Here is a 17,549-nt window from a genome sequence, read left to right as displayed (position 1 = left end):
CCTATAGGGTGCTGGAAATCAAACTTGGGTCCTTTAAATACTAAACTATCTCTCCAGGCCCAAAAGGAAAAGTAACCTACATTTTCTGCCTGTGTCTTTCTTATATATGAAGAGAGACAGATAGACAAGAGACAGAGAGAAAGCTGCTGAAGTTAAGTACATTAAGTACATGAGTGTATTTTTCTACAAATCCCTCTTTGTTTTGACTTTCTGTAGCAACACAAATGACAAAGCTAGTTGTAATCTCAGAGTATTCTCCCAACGTATTTCATATTCCTGTTATACAATAGCCGTATTTGAGGAAAAGCCAATATCCCTAACTTTGATTGTATTAATTACCAAAGATTTACACAACTTTCTAAAGATATATTCAGAAAAGGTTTGTGCCTTGACGTAGTCACCAAATCTCTGAAACGGCCTGTACCAGATATTGGTTTTTATAGACCTTGAGGAGAACATTCTTAGCACAGCAGGCTTCCAAATAAAATGCACCTAGCACTGCCCCAGAGGGTTGTGCTTCCTGCAGATAGCAGGTCTGCAGAGAGAACAAGATCTGAAAGCAAACTTGACTTCGTGACTTCATGTAATTCTTCATGTACCATTAGCTTTGTGTGATGTTACTGTATGAATGTTCTAAATGTCTCCAAAGTATGTGAGTCACCCGCAAAATGAAGATGCTGCCGGTGTATGACCTGTCCAGGCTGCCAGAAAACACAGCACTGAAACAGCAAACATTGCCCGCCCACCGGCTGAATTTATCTGCGTCGGCGGTCCTCTCTATCTTTTTTGCCACGGGAGGATTCTGCCTCTCTATGGGCATCATCCTTCTATTGTCTGCAAAGAGCACCAAGAAAATTGAGGTTTGTCCTGTCTTACATTTTTAATTTCCAAAGTTTTTCAGTTTGGGACTGAAAATGGGAGCGATCGCTTTAAGAACATAGACCCTCAAGGGGAAAACCAGGTAGGACTGGAACTTTGGGCTGGCAGAGATGCAAATGGGGAAGAAAGCCCCCAGTGTTGACTCCACTACTGCCACACTGATCACGTCCAGCCACAGTTATATACGGGACCTGGCCAAGTCAGTTGATCTTAAAGAACCGAGCAAGCAACAAACAGGTAAAAGGAGAGAGACAAGTTCAAAGACTGCTAGGCCCAATAATTCTATAGGTAAAGGGCACAAAATAAAGATCTTGGGATTTTTTTTAAAGCATGTGTATTTTTAAATGTTATTCTTGTAAAATTAACACATCGAGGTTGTAATAGTTTACTGGACACAGTGATTTTTTTTTTTTTTTTTAGAACACGTTTGCAATATATACTGAGCATATCAAGGGAATGGTGGACTTGCCTTTCCTTGCAATTAGATTCTAGCTCCTCTCTTGTGATTAGATTCTAGCTCCTCCCTTCTAGATATTCATGAAATATATAAGGAGTTGCTGTGAGCCACTGACATACTGCTGTGCTGTGTGTGGATTACATGGATTATCCTTTCTGTGTTTGGTTTGCATTATCAGCTGCATTCCTCCTCCCACAGCCCTTTCTGCCTCTGGCTAATTAACTGTTCTGCCTGCAGATGTCTTTTGGCAACTCACTTGTATATGTGAGACCATGCAATATCAGTTGTTCTAATATCCTCCATTTTGGTGCAAATGAAAAAATTTGTCGCTATGACCAAATAATGTTCTATTGTAGAGACATCATTTTTATTCATCTGTCAGTGGACAATTATAGAATCGACCTATACTATTATGAATGAAACAGCAAAAAAATATGGGAATATGAGTATCTCTTTGATGTGCTCATGTCATTTTCTTGAGCTATATACTCAGTGAGATTGACAGATCTTATGGTAGACCCACCTTTTTGAAGAATCTCCATCCTGTTTTCCATAATGGCAACACTTATTTACGCCAGGAGACTATAAAAATTCCCTTTTCATCCAACTGTAGTGGCACGAACCCTTAATCCTAGAACTTGGGAGGCAGAGGCAAATGGTTTTCTGTGAGTTCAAGACCAGCTTGTTCTACATGGTTTGTTCCATTAGAATCCATGAAACTTGCCTAGGCTGAACAGGATATCAAAGTAATGTGTTTGCGAGGTTGATTTTCATTTTAAAAATAGCTCATCACATTTGCTTCCATAACTTTTTTCCTGGATGTTCCTTCTTCTGGAAGGAAGACTTGGCAGGTGATGGGAGCCATTGGGGGTGGGGTGGGGTCACAGTCTTCACTAAGAAGCAGATCATTGCTGAATCATGTTACCCCAGGCATGAGACAATGACCACATCCATCACAGGCTGTTGACTAAGGCCAGTCTTCAAATAACTATTAACAAAATGCTTTGACCCCATGACATTAGGAGTATTTTGCAGGACATCTGTTTGATAGTTCTTTTTGTGTGTTTCAGACAAGGTTGCCTCTAATACCTAGCACCAGCAGCATCCAGAGGGTAAATCTCCATTTGCACTTAGAAATATTTGGTTTCACCAAGTGATAAGATAAACTCAAGACCCAAAGCCAGAGTGACTTAGTAGAAGAATTCAAAGTTGGCCTTTCCTTATCTTACCCTGGAACGCAAGGAATCCCTCTCTTCACAAGTCATTTTAAGTACAAGTGACACCCGCCTCTCAAATTCTACAAATAGCAGACTACTGTCTTTGTTCTGTTTTTGTGTGTGTGTGTGTGTGTTTTTAATCTATAGGTCTATAAGTTCAGCTAAACACTGAATTGCAGATACAGTCTCTACATACACAACATGTGAGGAATATGTATTTCCCACCTAAATTCTTAGACGTAGAAAGCAGCAGAGATACCACCTGGTCAAGAAGTATGAGTATGGCCACGAAACATTTCTTTTCAAAATGGAACCCATGAAATAAAGTGCGCTCTAGTGTGACATCACTTGTAGGAAAACTGTTCCGTGAAATACACTGGTCATCAGAATATGGATACTGCAGGTTAAATAAGTAAGATTACCCCAGTCAAAGGAGGGGGTTGGCCACACTGGAGGCCCATTTTTTTGATGTTCTTTATAAACGGAAGAATAATTCCACAACCAGAAGAGGCGTAAATACTATCAGTGTAATCACTCAAGCCATGGCACGTGGGTAAAGAGTGGTGACCTAAGGCATCCACAGCACCTTCGCATTTACACTTCACTCTCAACCTCAGCTCCTTACGGGGCTTTTGTTAGTTTTCTCCTCAAGAGAATCCTTCATCCTGTTGGTAGATTACCAAGGAGAAAGCCACACCCTTGCTCCTGCGAGCTCCCATGTTGCCACAATCTTCTCATTACCCTTGGTCATAGACAGGGAAAGAGAGTCTGCCCACAGGATGGGAGAGCACGCGACCCCAGAGCCTTTGTCTCTGAGCCTCCCTCCCACTGTCCTCCCACTGCATTACCCCCAGAAGGGAGTGCTGACTGCCTTGCCAGAGCACACAGGAGTCACCTCCTTGGGCATGTGGCTCTTTTTAAAAGAATTCATTATACAGTTTTTCACAGAACTTAAACTTTCAAGAAGCAGACCACGACACCTTCCCAAGCTGGCTTATTCCACATACATCAATAATATTATTTGGAAATATTTGTTTTCCCATTCGGTCACTTTTAGTAACTTCCTCCAGAGGACATGTAAAATGATTAATATGAATATTTTCCATACAATAAAATGGAAAAATAGAGAATGAGCTCCCTGTGAAGGTGATCAGAGTTATGGGCACAGTTTTCACGAACCATTGACTAATACCTTCCCAGCAGCCCTCCTGTGACTGAGAAGGAAAGCAGCTTCACCGCAGCAGATCACACGAACATGCAACAGACACATGGAGTTCCAGGCCAGAGGCAAAATGCCTCCAGGCGACCAAGTAAGAAACTGTAAGAAGGCCTCCTCCCAGGTACCCCAGAAAAGCTCGCCCACACAGCAGGCTGGCCTCTAGCCATGACACAGGCTCCGTCTCCAAAAGCTTAGAAGACCCTTGGGAAGGCTCAGGCATTGAATATTAAGATGTGGACTCATGTAACCTTTAAATAAACTACTGCTTTTTCCTGCCCGACAGATAAATTACACAAAGATATGTGTCAATTGTTATAAGCTACGGGAAGATAGTTCTAATTTTGACAAAGAGTGCAACTGTTCGGTTCCCTTTTACCTTCCGGAGAAAATGGAGGTGAGTTCAATTGACTTCATGCTAATGTATGTCCACCTGTCTCTCCACAGTGGCTTTGCACTTTTCGTCAAATGCTTTCCCAAACCCGGAAAACAGAAGAAATAAAGCAAGGTAGAAATGGCAAGTCTTGAGGCCATGACCCTACAACCTCAGCATGCCTTTTTGTCTAATTATTGTTCTCACCTTTTTTCTGTTTCTGAACTTAAAGGTTCTTAACTTTCCAACACAACTTGTATGATCAACCACACAGTTTGGTCAGAAATAGCTGTGTGGGCAGGCCGTTAACACCTCCTGTTAAGTGAAAACGTTAGTGGCCTGGGAAGCTATGAGACTTGGCCAAGGTCACACATTGTTAGTCTTACCAGGTGGCCTTCACCTTGGATTCCCCCACCCCGAGTCATCTTAGCAGCACAGCTGCTCAATCCTGAAGAGGCTCTCAGCCTGGCAGTGTGAGCGATGCCAAGAAATTCAGAGAGAAGTCCCTGCTGTTGGGCTGATTAAACTCTCATGCTTAAGCAGGTTCTAGGGAGATTCCGTGAAGAAAGAGGAGGAGGCAAGGAGAGCTGTTCGCCCTAACTTTAGGGAAGAAGAGGGAAGGGGAGAAGTGATGGTTTTTCCGGAGATGATAATGACTTGGGTTTGGGACCGGCTGAGAGAGCTGCAAGGAGCCGGAAAGTGGAGTGTTCGGTGGAGAGGGGAGAGAAAACTAGCCTGGATTCCTACATATAGGCATTCAGAAAGAAAGGAGGGGACCAGGTTTGGGGTGGGGGTGGGGTTGAGAGGAAGAGGTGCAGAATGCAGAGCACAGGATAGACCTTTGAAATATCTTTGGGACATAGAGGAAAATACGTTTTCTGTTTTGTTTTGTTTTGTTCATTTAAGTCTCGACTGCTAGCGAAGACCATAGAGACATAAAACTCTCTCCTCAGCTCTCACCGTGGGGAGTATAGCTGAGGGCCGCCCTAGCTCTGTGCTCTGAAGCCATTCTGCACCAGGGCCAAGGTTCGGGGTGGGGGTGGTTGCGCTTAAGAGCCAGTGACTGATCACAGTGGGGTTACCAAGGGAGGGTCTCCCCAGGAAAGGAGGGTCCCGTGAGATACCACATAGATCTTCCCGTCAGCCTGCTGAACACCCTTAAGAAACAGTGCAGCCTACGAGCTTCCTTACCCGTCTCCTCTAGCCCTCGAATCGCTCTTCCTGAATTCCTTTCCTTCCTGAAGCCTGAAAAATATTTAAATTTTTGAAGGAAGAAAAAAAAATTTCAAAGTATAAAACCCAGTATCAAATCCCATCTGTCTCTGTCCTTGGGAAAAGCTCAGAACTCGTTGCTCATCTTTACCAGAGCACAGGGAGCCTCCGGCCTCCTGCCTTCCAGATGCCCGGCAGGCCCACCCACCTGCGCATGCCCAGCGACTCCAGTTTCAAGTCACACCACCTAGATTTACTTCGAAACTGCAGGCATTTGGGTGCTGCACACAAAATGTCTGTTGTGGTAGGCTTGTCCTTCCCCCACAGGAAGGCATCAGAGGAGAACTGTGACCGCCAGAGCACCGTGCGCAGCCTTATTTAGCGCAGTGCAAAGCCTAGTACTGGGTCCATCCGCTCAGCGGTACCCACCCACCCACAGTCAGACCATCCAGTCAGCACCTCCTTCAGATCACTGCCACAGACTCGCAGCCATGCCCCATCCCATCCTCCTAGCGAGGTGACTCAACTGAAACCGAGTCCCTACTGAAACACTCAACATGGCCGACCTCACCCATCCCAAAATACACCACGGCTATCCACCCAACTGCTCCTAGGCTACCATTTATTAGACCAAGTCTAGATTCGTCACAGATCTTAGCGCATCACCACAGACAAGAGATGCCTGTCCTACAGCAGCGGCGGCTGTGGCTACTCCTGAGTCCCCCTCTGCTGTAGCATATAAATAGACCGCAGGAGAAAATAGTCTCCCGCAGCACCTTAATACACAACCTATTCTTCACATGCAAGGTCTTTACCCTTTGACTGCTACCCCACTCAAGAGCACTAGCAGATACTGGATGAGCAGGAATTTCCTCTTGATCAGGCCATGCACCCCGCTCTTCCCGGGAAAATCACTGGAAGGTTGTTGGATATTTATTCCTCAAATCACTTCTGTGGCTCAAGTGCCCGGACTCTGCCCCCGGAAGCTGACAAAACTGGTGCTACAGCCCAGTGGCTCTCAACCCAATACTGCAACCTCATGTTGCGGTGACCCGCCCCCCCAACAAATATAACATTTTCGTTGCTATCTCATAACTGTAATTTTGCAACTGTTAGGAATCGTAATGTAAAAATGTCTATGTTTTCTGATGGTCTGGGGAGAGCTGCTGCCACATCGACGGTTACCACACCAAAGAGGTGGCCAGGAAAACTTAGACCAGTGTTGCTGATGATCGAGCTGTTTCAGACTGATTGATCAAGGACTCCAAAAAGAAACCCGTGTTTCAAGGAAAAATATTTAGATATTGAAATCTTACGAACAGTAATTTTAAAACCTTAGAACATGCTAGGCAAAAACATGTTTCCTGGTTTTGTCAAGAAGACACAATATTTGTAAATCTCAAGTAATGTGTTGAAAACACACAGCCTAAAGCTGGCGTGGCGTTGCACAGCCTTAACCCCAGCACTCCACAGGCAGAGGCAGGCAGATCTTTGTAAATTCAAGGCCAGCCTGGTCCCCTGTCAGCCAGGACTACACAGTGAGACCCTGTCTCATCTTTTTCCTTTTTGAGTTTCTAAAAAGAAACTTTCGGCTCCCATCAATGTTTCGTGAATTGTTTTATGTCTTTGAAAGAAAAAGCGTCGATGTGCACTAGCATCCTGGTTAATTTACCTTACTCCTTATTTTCCTTCGACTCAGGGTAATGTTTGTATGTACTATAAACTATATGGCTTCTATCAGAATCTCTATCGATACATGTTATCAAGAAGCAACAGCCAACTGCTGGGTAAGGATATTTGGGTAAGGATCAGTCCTGTTTGGTGTAATGTGCTCCTCTCTTGTTTAAAGCCAGGTGGTTATTTCAGTCTAAAAGACGGAGCTGGGAGGGCCTCAGCATGGTGGGTTTTAAAGATGAAAATGTTTGCTTCGTTCTTATTTAAAGTGGAAGGGCTGAGCATTTTATGTAAATATCATCAGTAGAGAGAGAGAGAGCACTGGTCCCCTTAAAGGCAGTTAGTGTAGGTACTAGACAACCCTTTTGTGCATTTTGAGACTTTGGTCTCTATTTGTTTCACTTGCTGACCATGTTTGTCTGTCCTTTCTATCACTGAGGCCCTGTTCTGTCCTACTTAAAGGAGATTTGCTTGAATAAAAGCCTTTGCTTTCACTGGATACCTTTGTGGGCCTGGGATGATAAGGTTTTATTCCCAGCAGCTCAGACACGGTAACGAGGCTGTTCTCCTGACAGTCTGGGACGTAATAACCTAAACATGTCTAGCAAGTACCTCCCAGCGGTGTCATCTAGCTATGGAACCTGATCCAAGCGCACCTCCGAATATGGTACATTAACAGAAAGGCTTTGAAAACTGTTCCCATGCAGACCTAATGTGATGATACTCAGCATAGCAAGGTAAAAATCCATCCTGCAGATAGCTCTGCCATAATCTGTATTGTTGACAAGGAAATAAAACACCTAGGCATCCACGTGCACACATAACTCCAAAGAAGGAATCCTGAGGAAAACAGGTAGCAGCCCATACTCATTGCCCGTGCCAGTACGCTAATGAGGGACGTTGCTCCCTGCCAGTGGTCTCTTTCAGTAGTCTGAGGGTTTGCCAAGAGCGCTTCTAACTGGCACGCTGTCTTGTATACAGGATACCCAGAACTGTTCTCCATTCCAACTGTCCCACAACAGCACTCCCATCATTCCCTGTGGTGCAATTGCCAACAGCATATTCAATGGTAGGTGACTTTTTCCTACCTCTCTAGTAAATATGTAACTTCCACATCCAGGATGTTCCCCGGGCAGCTGAGCGAATGGTTTTATTTGCTTAGTGCCAACTATTCTGTCCAGGGTAAGCCAGAACATTGATGTCTGGCATTTCATTTGTAAATAACTTCTCCCTTGCCAGCAATCTGAAAGAATAGTCAGGGAACTCGAGTTAAACGGAGCCAAAGACTATTTTTTCAATAATTGGCTCAATGTTGGGAAAGGAAAAAATGATCTCATGATTCAGCATCTATGGCACGTAGGAGTGCTGAGTGTCTGAAAAAAAAAAAAAAAACCCTAATTTGTTTTTCATCTGTGTCTGGGGCTGCATTTTGAAAGGTGGCAAAATGGCGACTTCGTATCTCTACCATAATTTTATATTTTATTTCAGATACCATAATTCTTTCATACAACCTAAATTCATCTATAGATATAGAAGTCCCAATGCTGAAGAGTGGGCTTGCATGGTGGACAGATAAGTACATCAAATTTCAGAATCCAAGAAGCACGGATCTTGCTAGTACATTTGCAGGTAAGATCTAGAAAGTTGCTCAGTATCCCACCCCTGTTCTCTCTCTCTCTCTCTCTCTCTCTCTCTCTCTCTCTCTCTCTCTGACTTTTGGTAGAGAGGGTCTCTCTGCACAGCCCTGGCTGCTCTGAGCTCACTATGTAGACCAGGCTACCCCAGAACCCACAAGGCTCTGCCTGCCTCTGCCTCCCGAGTGCTGAGATTAAAGGTGTGTGCCATCATGCCCAGTTCCCATATCACTGTTGAATGTTGTATTGGGGGGGGGGGGCATGAGGATTCTTTTTTTATTATTATTATTATTTTAATTATTTTTTTTTATTGCTTTGGATCCTATCTCTCTAGCTTTTCCCAGCTTGGGTACCTCCTTTGTCTTCCTATTAGAAACATGAAATATTGGTTTTGTCCCAATTAACCATTAAGAAAAAGTTAAATGTTTTAGGAAACCTGTAATTTATTGTGCAACCAGACACATTGTTTGTTTGTTTGTTTGTTTGTTTGTTTGTTTGAGACAGGGTTTCTCTGTGTAGCCATGGCTGTCCTGCAACTCACTCTGTAGACCAGGCTGGCCTCAAACTCAGAGATCCATATGCCTCTGCCTCCCCAGGGCTGTGATTAAAGGTATGTGCCACCATGCCCAGCTTCAACTGGATAAATTTTTGAGAATAAAAATTACTACTTATTTAAATTTTTATTTATTGATTAATAAATTGACATAGTATTGATGGATCTATAAAATAATTCTACTCAAATCTACTTTAAAATTTTAAATCTCCTTTATGCTGGTTTTTCAAAAATTAAAATATTTAAATGCATGTTAAACACCTTTTGAAATTCCCTTCATTGTTATCAAAACTTTGAAAGATAATACAGCAGAATTATTTTTCTGGACCCAGTCATATGTGTAAGTGGTTCCTTGGCCATGTGTGTTATGGCCTTACTATTTTTAATTATTTTAAAAAATTGTCTGCAAGGAATTCTGCAGCAAGTCAATTGAAATTGTCAGCACCTTGATGTGAGTGTTCTCTCTTGACTCTGAGGACATACCATCTCTATCCTCATAGCCAATCCTGCTAAGCGGAGGAAAATGTCAACTGTCACTCATTGTAGTGAAATATGCTAGTATTTTAATCCAAACATTTTCATGGACTTTTTTTTTTATTTCGAAGCTTTTTTTTTTCTATTTTTGATGTTTTTTAATTTAGATGTTCTGAATTTTGATGTTTTTAAAGTTTAGATGCTCAGGCGTAAACCCTGTACTTTCTCAACATCACCTTTATTCTTTCACAGAACTTTTTTTAAAACCAAAAGTAAAAATGCTACCAAGAGTAAAGACCAATAGTCTTTACAGAAGTCAAAACAATACAGGGCATATTTATAAAATTTAAGAGTTGGGTCTTGTTTTTGAGCTGTCATTATGTAATTCGTGCAATCATTCCTTGGCTGTCACATGAGCAACCTTTAACGCTCCCTTATTTGGAAGCCTAGTCTTCAGCGATACTGTGCACAAGGTCTTCACAAGGTAGCAGTCATGGCAGTACCTATTTTCCATTCTTTTAGAAAAGATTTTCAACTATCTTGCACAAAAACGCAACCCGAAGTTAAAAGGCTCATTTGAAGGAAATGGGCGGGGTCATTGTAGAACACACATGAGCTGCTGATGAGCAAAAGCATTCCTTAAAGTTTCAGGCATTCTGAAAACTCTGTTCAGTGATGCACACGCTGAAGTACGTGCACCGTAGCGTTAATGGACACTAGTTTGATTTAGGTATGTGCTACAGCAGTTTAAGGAAACTTCCTTTCTGCTGCTCTCTCCATTTACTGAGAAAATTGGCTTCCCCCTGGGGTTCTGCACCACCAAATTTGCACTTTTTTTATTACCCCAAAAGCAAACAATTTAAACTTGATTGCCAGAGTTCTTAGCTTAGTTTATAGTAACATCTCTAATAAAATGCCAGGTTTTCTTATCTTCATGATTGACTTTCTAAGAGCTTTGCTTTGGTTCTATAAGAAATTAAACCCCAGGGTTTATTATTGCCTGAGCTTTCCTGTCTGAAGACAGTCACATAAAACTGACTTCATGTAACTGCTCACGGTTCTTTCTGTGCTAATGAAGGCAACACATTAAGACCTTTTCTCTGGCTATGAAAACAACAACAAACAAAAATAAAATAAAATATAAAATAAAATAAACCTGAGGACTAGAGAGGGTAAGGCGCCTACTGCGCAAGCATGAGGACCTGGGTTCGCATCCCCGGTAACCACATCAAAGCTGCATGTGGCAATGCATACGTGTGACCACAGAGCTGTGGGCAGAGAACAGGAGGAAACAGGGGGGACCCTGGAGCCCTGAGCCAGCCAGGTTAGCCAACCAGGGTACTCTAGGTCCCCATGTCAAAAGATAAAGGTGGAAAGATGCGCAGGAAGACACTCGGTCAGTGTGGATTACAAGCATGCACGTGCTCTCACACATGTACAAGCTCACGCACATGGTCACAGGTACACACACGCACAGTGGGATGCTGTGCAGCCAGCCCAGCTCTTGGAAACAGGATCTCTTTGTCTCAGTCTGGCTGGCTCTGGGCTCAGAGAGATCCCCCTGCCCCTCACTGCTGAGGACTGGCCCAAAAAAGGTATGTGCAACCGTGCCCAGCTCCAGTTCATCTTAATGAAGTCATGCCCTGCCCCCTCCCAGGAAGGATATATCCACGGACCTTCTGTAGGAGTTAAAACCACTGTCGGGACACAGTCTTTAGTCACAAACTTTTGAAACAAGTTCAGACTTCTTACACGTTTTATTTTCATCCTTAACATCACTGTTGTCGTGTGGGATGACGCCTAGCAAACCGTGTCGTCTTCACCAGCTTCGGGTTCCTCCTTTCCCAGATCCCTGAGATCCAGGATGGTTGTAGACCATCCCACTGCGTGTGTTTGTATGTGTGCTTGCGTGTATGCGCGTGCATGTGTGTGTGCATGTGTGTGGTGCACTGGTGCACATTATACTCTGTTTTTGTAGCTGTAAGTTCCTTCAAGAATCTCAGGTAGTTTTTTTTATTATCCTTGAACTTTTGATACATAGTAAACAGTCAAGTAATGTTATTGAATGAATGGATGAATGGATGGATGGATGGATGAATGAATGAGAGCAAATGATCCAAATTAACTCGGTGAATCATCTGTCTCTACCTCCCAAACACTTGTATTAAAACCACACCAGTCCAGAAGACTTCTTTATCTTTTGAGTTTCCTATGGGTGGAGGAACCCGCTTGAGAGTACTAGAAAATTCCTCATACAATTTGCTGTTGTTAGTTAGCGATCTGAAATTCAACGTGGACTCTTATCAACTTTGGCAGACTGAATAAGACTCTCCGGTCCCTTCATCAAGCATTAGTTGAATACCCATTGTGTTCCAGGCACTGGGAGAATAAATGCTGGTCACAGATGAGGGTGATTCTGTTTTCAAAAAGTGCTCTGTAGAGCGGGGACAGCCATGCTCTCCGTAGAGAACAGAAGTGTGAGAGTCAGGGCGAAGCCAAGAGATGTGTCTCCTGGCTTCATACTGGGCCTATGATTCCAGGGCTGGCCCCTTCTTCCCTCTTTCTTTGCTTCTTTGTTTGTTTCTAAACATTTATCATGGGGAGGGTGTGGGTGAATGTGGGGGCAGGGAATGAGTGTGCTACCATGTATGTGGGAGAAGTCAGAATGCAATTCTTGAAAGCTGATTCTCTTCTCCCACTATGTGGGGTTCAGGGATTGAACTCAGGTCTTCAGTCTTGACAGCACACCCCCTCACCACTGGGCTCTCCAACAGACCCTGATATCATCTCTCAGTAACCGTATAAAATTACCATGCACTCTTCCTTAGAATTTAAAACTAATATAATCAATGATTGCATATTAAACTTGTGCACACACTCTTGCTTTTTATTTTTTTAAGTCATCTTTCCTTTTCCATTTCACTGTGAATGCAGTTCTTTCTCTTCCAGAAAATTGAAGGGAGAGCTAATTTTGCGCTGCCATATTCCTCATTGCCTCACAGGAAGCGCAAAGCCTCTGCATTGGGCCAAACCTATCTACGAACTGGATCCAGATGACCCAGGAAACAACGGCTTCATCAATGAGGACTTCATTGTATGGATGCGGACGGCTGCCTTTCCCACGTTCAAAAAGCTGTACCGCCGACTCAACCGCGTGGGCTACTTTGCTGAAGGCTTACCCGCTGGTAACTACAGTTTCAACATCTCCTACAGTATCCTCCTACAGCGTGCGGCCTCCTCCGTACACAGGCAGAAGCCTGGCTACTGGTGGTTGAATTCTTCCGTTCTGTTTATGTCCTCCAGCCAAATGATGTGTACCACTGAAAATCAGATAGCCTAATTTATAGTAATACAAACTGGGGGGTGGGGGTGGAATGCTGCGTCCTTGATTGGGAGTGGGGTGTCTCTACCTCGGAACTGACATGTCAGGAGAAAAACATGCAAATTCTGTTTATATCATTGTGTTTTGGAACCCTCCCAGGAGAAAGAGAGACCCAAAGAAATGACTGTGGATTTACTAGCTTTAAAAGGATTATCAATTGTGGAAGAACACTTGAGGGTTGGTTTAACCAAACCTGTTTGTGCTTATTCCTAATAGGAAAAGCCTTCTTTCCTTCCTTCCTTCCTTCCCTCCTTCCTTCCTTCCTTCCTTCCTTCCTTCCTTCCTTCCTCCCTCCCACCCTCCCTCCCTCCTTTCCTTCCTTCCTCCCTCCCTTCTTTCCTTTTTTCTTTCTTCCCTCCCTGTTTCCCTCCCTCCCTTGTTCTTCTCTCTCTCTCTCTCTCTCTCTCTCTCTCTCTCTCTCTCTCTCTCCCTCTTTCTCTCTCTCTCACTGTAAGTGTGTGTGTGTGTGTGTGTGTGTGTGTGTGTGTGTGTGTGTGTGTATGAGACAGGGTCTCACTAAGTAGCTCTGGCTGTCCTTTAACTCTTTTTGTAGACCTGGCTGGCCTCAAACTCACAGAAATCCACCTGCCTCTGCCTCCCAAGTGCTGAGATTAAACATGTTTGTCCCCACAACTGACTAAAAAGTATGTCTTCAAGTGTCAGAGGGCATTTTTCATCTCTCTATGTTGTCAGGAGAAGGCGGAAGGTCAGTATGCCCTTTTTGCACTAACTGATGTTCGGGTACCTTCAGCCAGAGTAGCATGCAGAAGTGGCATACTTGGGGTTAGCTATCAAATTTCTTCAGCAATCAAATTTCATCATATAACTGTGTCCAAATTATGTACTTAATATGTCTTTTTTTTTTTTTTTTTGAATAGCAACACCCAGTAGTGCTATCAGGTATGGATAAATAGTGGAGTGTTTTTGTCCCCAAGAAAGACCAATAAACAGTAGACCCAGACATCTGAAGCACTGAGGTGCAGCACACCATGCAGACTGGGATGAGGTGGGGAACTGTGAAAGTAAAGGGGAGCGGTAATAAGAGCACATTTGGGAGGTAGACTGGACTAAGAGAAACTGACAGCGACTATAGAATTTTTAGACAAGGGTTAGAGCAAGGGAGCCTCTGTCTCCCCCCCTCACCACCCCAGAAAGTGTGAGGCCTCTGTACTTGGCCCACCTTACCCACGGACTAGATCTAGACGAGCCACAAGCAAGGTCTTGCTCAATGAAGACTTCACTGTGCGCATGTGGACAGCTTGCTTCAGGCCTGCCAGCAATGCTGGGAGCCCTGCTTTGCAGATGTGTGATCTCCCTCCCGCGGGTCAGAGCCAGCCAGCGGGAGCTGACATCTTAGTAACAGACATCTGGGCCAAGTTAGCGGGCATGTGTTCCAATAACGGATTGTGATTTCTTTTTTCCTCCTAATATAAAAATACAAATGTGACTCTGGATTTAAAAAACCAAGATTTAACTATAAAGTGTAAGTAAGCCTTATCTTTAAGAAGTTATATATTTACACATAATTTATACTGACTGTGGTCCTCAGAGTTCATTTTCCTGGAGTAAGTAGATTTCCTTGGCTAGACTGTCACCCAGCTTTGAAATGTCCACCCGATAAAGCACCCACACCTCTTAGAGCATGCCAGGGTTACTGGCTAGGATTGTTCCAGAGGATACCCAGCAGGCCAGAGCCGCTTCACGCTGAATTGTCCACTTTCGCAATCTCTCCAGGTCCCGGGGAGGGGGTGGATGAGAAATTCTTTTTTTTTTTCTCCGCCCCGCCCCCTCAGCTTTTGGGCACACTAAGCATTTGCTCTTCCACTGAGCTCTATCCCTAGTCCTGGGATGGAAAACTCGATGTGAAATGCAAATGTCCACGTGCGGTCCTCTGCCCTGTTCCAGGATTCCTCCTTTCTCCTAGAGCAGGTGTGTAGAACTCTCCAAAGGGAGAGTGGGGGTGCTCCTCTGTCAGGTCCCTGCTGATGTGACATCCCTGTCTCATCAATCTTTCATTTTCTTCTGCAATCATTGCTTTGAAACAATTGTTTCAATTGATGCTGCCGAGTGAGTGCTCCTTGAGTTGAATCTCCTAATCCCATAGACTTTGTCACTCTCAACAGAAACTGCAGAAGAAAAAGATAAAACAAACAGACAAAAACCAAATTCCACCTTCCCCTGATGCTGCAGTTCATTTGGGTTGAGCATGGGGAAAGGAAAGGGTGTCCTACAATGAAGATACCATGTCTGTTCTCTCCAGACATGCTCTCCTCGATGACTTTGCGAGCAGCCACACTTGGATGCTGATCTCTAGATTCTCCACGCACAGCTTCAATGCTGAGTGTCAGCCCTCTGCTTGCACTACCACTGGCCTGGCTAAAGAAGTAACCCTGGACTATTGCACTCCCTCCCACTGGAGGGGAAAGGATGCTATTATTTTGTGGGTGAGGATAAGACTCTTCACTTCAAGTGAACTGAGAAAGAACAGAGGAGGCAGCCGAGGTGAGGCAGCACCCAAGGACCAGGAGGCTGAGGAATTCCAGTATTAAAAAAAAAGAGAGACAGAGGACTTGTTCCTAACATGTTTCCTTGTGCCTTTAAATAGCTCATTGCCAAGAGACTGGAAGCCTTAAAGAGCTTTGCTGGGAAATGCCTCTGTCCTCTGTGTTGCTATGAGAAGGCTTTGTTTGTTTATTAGTATCATTTACAAAAGGCACCAGATGTTTAAAACCCTCAGGCCACATGCATGATGGAGATGACATCATTAAAGTGCTACATAGCAAACCCACTTCAAACATTTTCTCACCAGCAATAGGGACACTGACTTTTCAAAACCCCAATAAATACACCACCTTTAGAGTTCTCACCAATAATGTCTCACTGTTCATCCTAATGTTTTATTGATTGTTCTTATTCCTCTTAAAGAATTCTCTGTGTTGAAGGGATTCAAACCTAACCCAGTGAAAGGAACTTTACCTTCTCTGAGTCTTCTAATCCATGAATAAAACCTCAGGTCTGCCCTGAATGCTACCTGTTTTCTCTGTGCTACCTTAAGCTCACCAAATGGAGTTAGATTATCTGTTCACTAGCTAGCTATCAGCAAATTATTCAGATCTGCTTATGTCAGCACCATCTTTGTGCACTATGACTATGGACAAAACCAGGGTACCTTGTTTTGACTGATTTTATTCTAGCAAGATAGAGTGCTATTTGAGAATGTGAGAGCATATGAACTGAATAATCAACTTTTTTGTCTGTGAAAAAGATTTTATGTAACTTATTATAGTGTGTTTGTATATGCCATGCTACAGATGATAAATACTGAGACACATCCTTAACAGATCTTCTTAGATTTTCCAGTAACCAAATTCCAAGGAGAAAAATCTGTTGTTCTTTCCACCCTGACATGGATTGGAGGAGGAGGCCTTTTCTTAGGACTTACTTACACGGTGACAGGGGCATTGACATTGTTGGCCTCTTTTGCCATCCTTGCAATTAACTTGATGCTGAAAAGGAGTAAAAAATACTTCCTGTAAGAAGGAAGGTAAGACTTAAAAAGAAGAACAGCAGAAGTAGACAACGGAATAATAGAACCAAAGCTTGAAATGTTTCTGAGACAGCTCAGCAAGGGGTACTGGACTGACTGAATCAAATAGGAGGAGAATGAGGAGGAGGAAAAAAATATGTGTGGTAGAATGTTCTTGAAATAAAGATAATAAACATTTTTGAGCTCTAGACCGAGTGTTTTAAGAATTTGTTTGAAGTCGTTATACCTGAGAGGGGTTGAGTTCCCTGAAGGCCTGAGAGTAGGACAAGCACAAGCAAGCCCCACTGAGTCCTTTCAGCTCTCCAGTCAGGCTCGGTCTTCTGGTTAGATGAAGATCTCCAAAGACCACTTGCTGACCTGAGCTTCAGAACTGAGTCACAACCAAGTTATTCTGCTTAGACCAAACAATGCTTAGACATGTCCTGAGTATCCAAACTATAATACGCCAAAAAAGAAAGTCCCTTTCGATACCCAAGATAAAGGTGTTGAGGACACAAAGCAATTCTGGGATGGATACTAAAATAACACTATCTAGAATGCAAATGATGGATGGCCTCAAACATACTATCAGCCCAGGCTGCCCTTACATAATCCTCCTGCCTCAGTGTCCCTTCTGCTAAGATTATAAGTATTTGTCACCACATTAGCTATATTAATCATTCGCCTTCTTGCTATGACAGAACACCTGACAAGAAGGAAAATATCCTGATGGTGCACCATCTTTAACCCCAGCACCTAGGAGGCAGAGGCAAATGGATCTCTGTGAGTTTGAGATGAGACTGGTGTACATAATGAGTTCTAGGACAGCCAGACTTAAAAAGAAGGAAAGAAAATGACACAGGAGAAGCAGAAGCTTCTAAGGGAAGAGGGGCTTATTTTGGTTTATAGTTCCATCAAGGCAGGGAAGACACAGCTGTTGGAGCAGGAGGCT

The 17,549-nt window shown here is 43.5% G+C and overlaps 1 protein-coding gene across 1 annotated transcript; it reads left to right on the top strand.

Moving 5' to 3' along the window:
• The first annotated feature begins 668 nt into the window (after positions 1-668).
• Positions 669-16,724, top strand: LOC110557262 (cell cycle control protein 50C). The gene is made up of 7 exons (XM_021651521.2): positions 669-860; positions 4,056-4,166; positions 7,054-7,155; positions 8,010-8,097; positions 8,517-8,657; positions 12,692-12,901; positions 16,423-16,724. Exons 1-7 carry the CDS (start codon positions 669-671, stop codon positions 16,605-16,607), a joined length of 1,029 nt encoding a protein of 342 aa, XP_021507196.1. The 3' UTR covers positions 16,608-16,724.
• The last annotated feature ends 825 nt before the right edge of the window (positions 16,725-17,549 follow it).

This window comes from Meriones unguiculatus, chromosome 17 (genome assembly GCF_030254825.1).
Source record: "Meriones unguiculatus strain TT.TT164.6M chromosome 17, Bangor_MerUng_6.1, whole genome shotgun sequence".
NCBI classification, from domain to species: Eukaryota; Metazoa; Chordata; class Mammalia; order Rodentia; family Muridae; genus Meriones; species Meriones unguiculatus.
Note: the sequence above shows the minus strand (reverse complement) of the source record. Positions and strands in the feature narration are given on the sequence as shown.